Here is a 6,000-nt window from a genome sequence, read left to right as displayed (position 1 = left end):
TTTGAAAACAAGTGGTATTACACACTGGTACTTGGAGATTGCGTTTGCTGCGAAGATTGTATGACGTTGTTGCAGAAACCTCTGGCGGTAATAAATCGGTTAAATACTTCCGTGTTTGGCCATTAACAATTTTATGGAATAGAACAAGAGAATGAACATAACGTCGATCAGTTAACTTTTCCCAGTCAAGTTCATGAAGAAGAGAAGAATACGAAGACCCCCTCACGGCACCAGATACCGTAAGGGAGCATTCGTATTGTATCCTCTCAATAAGTTGAGAATCAGAAACTGAACAGCTGTGCCATTCAACATCGGCATATTCCAACGAAGGTCGAATAAAAGACTTGTAAATAACTTCCAGAATTTGACGAGGGAGTTTAAATTTCAAACTGTTAAATACAGATACCTTCTTCGAAACCTTCGCAATCATTTGAGAAATATGGGTTGTCCATGACATGGTGGACGTTAAAGTTACTCCAATGTGTTTATGGTCTTTCACTGATTGAATACTGGTGTTACCAAGAAAAAGGGGCGAATGGATGGGAGGGGTACGTTTCCTTGAAAAACAAACTTCTTTAGATTTGGATGGATTAAGCTCCATTAACCATTTTTTGGTCCAGGATAGAATTTTTTGGAGATCGGAGTTAAGTCTCAGAGATGCGAGAGTATGGTTTTCGACAATATCAATCAGACAAGTCTTCCACCATGTCGTTAATATAAATGAGAAAAAGCAAGGGACCTAATACAGAACCCTGAGGCACACCTGCGTTAACATTAAGCCAATCAGAACATTGACCATCAACAACAACACGTTGCACCCTGCCATGGAGATAACTGTGGAACCAATTCAAAAGTGACCCTTCCACCCCGTTTCTACGTAGTTTAAATAATAGACCTGAATGCCACACTTTATCGAAAGCACAAGAGAAATCAAGATAAACAGCTCGGACTTCTTTGTTTGCATCAAGAGCTTCCAGTATTTTGTGGGTTATACAAACGAGTTGACAAACAGTGGAGTCACCTCGGATAAAATCTGACTGAAATGGAAATAATAAGTTTTGAGATAGTAAGTAGTTGAAAAGGTGTTTATACACAATTTTTTCAAGAATTTTGGAAAGCGTTGGAAGCAAAGAAACAGGGCGGTAGTTGGAAACCTCTTGTGGGTCTCCTTTTTTAAAAATAGGGACAACATTTGCACATTTCCAGGACTGAGGAAAAATACCATGGCAGAGTGACAGGTTGAATACATAAGCAATTTTGTCAGAAACGAGAGGACCAATCAGTTTTAAAAAGCGATTATCAACATTGTCATACCCATGTGCTTTAGAAATATCAATATCGGATATATACAATTTTACTTCCTGAGCAGAAATAATACACTCAAATAGCCGAGTATCAGTTACAAAACTAAGTTCATGGAGCACAGCGTTCGTGTCATCAATAGAAGATTGGGCAGAAAAATATTCATTAAACAAAGTTGCCTTTTCACCAGAATCAGTTGTATAAGTGTTACCAGTTTTGAGTGGAGGAATTGTAGAAGTAGTTTTACATCTATAAAAATGTTTAATAATGTGCCACCATTTTTTACTTGCTGTATGGGTATCAGACAAGGATTGAATTAGGCGATTCTGAAAATTAGATTTAGCAGACGAAATTTCCCCTACAAGTTGGTTTCTGATTCTGCGATATGTAGCCCATAGTGCAGGGCTATTTGATAATTTAGCTTTCTTGTGTATTTTATCACGTTGCTTCATAAGTCGTCTCAGCCGAAGGGTCATCCACGATTTATCTCGCGGTCTGATCGTGATACTCTTGTGAGGGACACATAGATTTTTTGCTTCTAAAATGAGATCAATAAGCCTTGTACCGGCTTCGTCTACGGAATTACAATGATATATGTCAGTCCATTTGGGATCAGACGCAAACATAGTAATAGCATTGTAGTCAATTTTAGAGTAATCCCAAACAGTACGGACATATGAGCTGGGAGGCTTTAAAGACAGGTTTAGAGTAACAATGATAGGACAATGGTGGCACCCAGACAATGGAGATAACACGTAACACGGCAGTGCCATAAACATTTTCAGCAGCGTCGGTAAAAAACAGGTCGATCAGGGAAGGTGAAAAAGAAAGATCACATGTTGGTCCTTGATCACCTGTGTTAGATTTAACACCTGAGAGATCTGAAATAATTTTGACCCGACAGAAGTAATTGGGTCATGGAGCCACCATGCCTGATGTTTAGCATTAAAATCACCGGTGACAATGAGTGCGTCATGTTGAGTACCCCCAGCTGAGAAGACTGAATCACTTAGAGAATCAAGAAAGTTGTTAACAGTATGCAAATCTTGAGCAGGTGGTCGATAATAGGCAGAGAAAAGAATACAGGAGTGACCAGCATAAAGTTCCAGCCAAATACATTCAGCAGAGGTAGGTTCTAAGTCGTCGCGTCTTTTACACGCGATCTGATCAGAAACATAAACTACAACTCCTCCACCATGTCTATTTCTATCTCGGCGAATAGGAGATTGAAAACCCTCAAGCAAAATATCACTTGTATCAACTGTGTCTCCAAGCCAGGATTCAGAAATAGCAACAATATCGAGTTTATGTTCAATTACGAGAGATGATAGTTCATCCAACTTGGAACCAGCGGCTAGACTATTGACATTGGCATGTAGAATATTTAGAAATTTAGTTGAAGCAGGCCTAGTCGCCGGACCAGGATCTGGGTGAATGTCACCTGCGATAAGGCTTAATACAAGTAATACAGAAAAAGGAATAAACAATAAGAAAGTATTAATATGTATATAAGACTTGCATTTTTTCAAAATTCCAATATGAAGATTGGCTGTGAATATACCTATCACCGCCCTATATTGATCAATGGTTACCGACATGGCATTTCATTCATTCCCGACAGACAAACTTGAAATGATAGTTCCTCTGTTCTGAAATAGGCGATCCCGTATGTATATACTTAAACAGAAAAGAAAAGACTATATACAAAGACACAATACAAGTAGAGATATACACTTATAATCACAAGTACGCATAGGCGTAAAGGTCAATGTTGGACCACGTGTCCGCCAAAAAAAAAGCATAGTCAGGTTGTTTAGGGAACAAACAAACTTCAGCGAGAACTTGGCCACAGTTACAGACAGTAAGTCATAGAGTTATGTCTCGCCTGCTGAGGAAGTTGAGGTGATGGAGTTTAGGTCCTCAAGACAGCTAATCTTCTTCTTCACACCGTCGACGAGGCAGAAGATCCGGCCGTCGAAGGACCAGGCCGTCCCTAGCTTCGCCCGTGTCTCTCGGAGTAACTGGGCATTCTCGCGTGTAAGGAGCTCGGTGATGTACGTGCCCGATCCCTTCAGTTTAGACTTGGCCGTGAAGATTTTATTACGGGTGATGTAGGACACAAAGTTGATAACAATCTGTGGTTTCCTTCCGCTGTTGGATTCCTTGCGCCCTGGGAGAGGATGAGCACGGTCAATCTCACTCTCAGAAAGGGTGACGCCAAGCTTGTTCTTGGCTAAGTAGAGGACGACGCTGACTGAATCCCCGGTCACAAGAATCGTACGATTGACTGCGATGGAGGTTTTATGCGCGGTATAAGCGCAGTACGTCGTAAGTCGGGGAAGAATCGGAAGCAATGGTTTAAATATATGAAGTCGTGGTCACAAGAATCGTAGTGCATCGTACGATGAGGTCATAAGAGCGTACCTGCGTCAATCGCAGGTGAATTATAGTCAATCGGGGAGCCTCCTATGACGAAAATAGAGCTGAAATAGATTTTGAACATGTTCAAAATTTCTCCATCGTCGTACGATTTTTATTGCCCCATAGCAGACTTTCTTGCGGCATTTTTTTCTACTGATGACGTTAAAGATTCAAGCATTTTAGCATGTTGTGATGGTTTCAGTTTTCCCTGATATTGTCGATGTTGACGAAAATGAAACTACATCAGACGCAACTGTTCACAGTAGCAACAAGAGAAGAGCGCACCCGTAGAGGAGCCTGCCTTCAAGGTAATGTTTTCCACGTGGCAGATTCAGTATCACGCACAGGTGCTGCATGCATTTGTTTGATGGCTACAGACACGTGGGTTCATAATTAGATCAGATCTCATCTCTCGCCGGTCTCGGGTCCGACGTTTACCATAACCATAACCATGGGGACAACTCGAACAGAAAGACAGGCTTATGATTTAATCCTGGCCTTATGATATGATTTTTGTCTTATAGCTTTTTTTCTTGATAGCATATCATCCCAAAAAAAGCAAAATATGATTTTCGAAAAGCCTGACTCGTAGAGCCGGCAAGCAGGCCGAGATAACCATGCCAGCACTTGTGATTGATTTGAACCTTTGTTTGTAAGACTTATGTTGTTATGGTTTCTTTTGATTTCTTTGTACAGTGAAAGACAATAAAGGAAGGTATTTTCAACAGCTACATCCACATTTGGTTGGATAAAAGAAGCACAAAAGCGACACAAGTGAAAAATCGTACGACGATGGAAAAATTTTGAACATCATCCGATGCTCTGCGATGGCTGATTTTGCTTACGATTTAGCTGCGATCCACTGCGATCATCTTGCGATATGCGGAATATGCCATCGCAAGGACGTCGTACGATTCCTGTGACCGGGGCTTGAGTCGGAATCAGATGTACATGTAGTAGCTCCGTGCATTAGAAGACAGTTACGCCGCGAGTATTGCTCCAGCTCATTGAGACGCCTGGAATGTTGATGGATTGAAACAGCTGCCTCCTCTACTTTGTTCTCCAGGTGTGCGACCGTCGACTTAATTACCGCTTGCTCCTCGGTGAATTTTCCAAACTGTTGCTTTAAACCTTGAATCTCTGATTTCAGCGGATCCAAGAGGGTTGCTTCAATTGCGTCAAGCAGTAGTTTGTGCTCGGAGGAAAGTTTACCTCGGAGTTCGGCAGACCGCACCTCTTTGCTCGAAGACGAGCGAGTAGACCGCTGGTGATGCGACATGACGAACTGAAAAATGGCGTAGCTCGATTCTCAGAAAAGTTCAGAGGACAGAAATAGACTCAAGAACAGTATTCACCTCCCAGCACAGTTAAAAACCGTAAACAGCAAGTGAACAGCCTCACGAGGAGGTTACTGTATTGAATAAATCCGGCTATAGAACGCAGAAAAACTTGTTAGAAGTTAAATGAGGCAGACAGCGGAGCAACAGAATTCAGCTACCAGTCCCCATGATGACCAAATTTATTCGGCTGCAACATTTATTGGGCCCTTTAGCATGTGCAGTGAAAACTTATTTATTCATAGTCCTAGTGATTTCAATCGGTTTGGTAAGAATATAAATACTTTTGTTGTCAAGCAGATGGGTTCGCCTTAACTCCACATGAAATGAGATATTGTTCAAGCCACTTTCATACCCCTCTTTTAGAAGATCAGCCTTTTTCACAGCCTCAAAATTTGCTTTAAAGGCAACCTAAGCAATGTTACAGCGTCAAAGTGGAAATATTCTGAATAAGGCAATCTGCATGATATTGACCTCTACTGCATTGTATTCTCACATTTACATCATAATTTGATTTTTTGAGCGGTTAAAAACAGCCCAGAGATAAATTGCACGAGGATATTCCTTATCATTGTACTCCCCAAAATAAGGACTTGATCCGGAATCCTTGCGCAACTCATTCCCGCGCTGTTTTTAACGGCTCAATTTATGAAATAATGATGTAAATGTGCTAAAATAGTGGAATAGATATCATACAGACTGCCTTATTCAGAATATTTCCACTCTTAACAATGTGATATTGCTTAGGTTGCCTTTTAATGTCCAGCATATGGGAGAAAATGATAACTTAGCGAGTGAAAACGACAGCATCGAAAGGCCACAGAGACCCTCGAAAATTTGCATTAAAGGCGTTTCAGGTGCCAGCGGGACAGCTAGGTAACCTTTGGCAAAGACGCCGGCACAGATATCTTGACCATCGAAACACATGGGGAGATTCGTG

General features: G+C 41.3%; 1 protein-coding gene across 1 annotated transcript in view; it reads right to left on the bottom strand.

The window, feature by feature from the left end:
- Positions 1-3,176: 3,176 nt before the first annotated feature.
- The window catches only part of LOC118420150, a 35,000-nt gene continuing 32,176 nt past the window's right edge, over positions 3,177-6,000 (bottom strand). The window contains exon 3 of the mRNA XM_035826859.1: positions 3,177-3,472. Within this exon, the coding sequence (XP_035682752.1) occupies positions 3,177-3,472 (296 nt within the window). The remainder of the gene's footprint in view (positions 3,473-6,000) is intronic.

Source organism: Branchiostoma floridae, chromosome 7, assembly GCF_000003815.2.
Source record: "Branchiostoma floridae strain S238N-H82 chromosome 7, Bfl_VNyyK, whole genome shotgun sequence".
Classification (NCBI taxonomy): domain Eukaryota; kingdom Metazoa; phylum Chordata; class Leptocardii; order Amphioxiformes; family Branchiostomatidae; genus Branchiostoma; species Branchiostoma floridae.
Note: the sequence above shows the minus strand (reverse complement) of the source record. Positions and strands in the feature narration are given on the sequence as shown.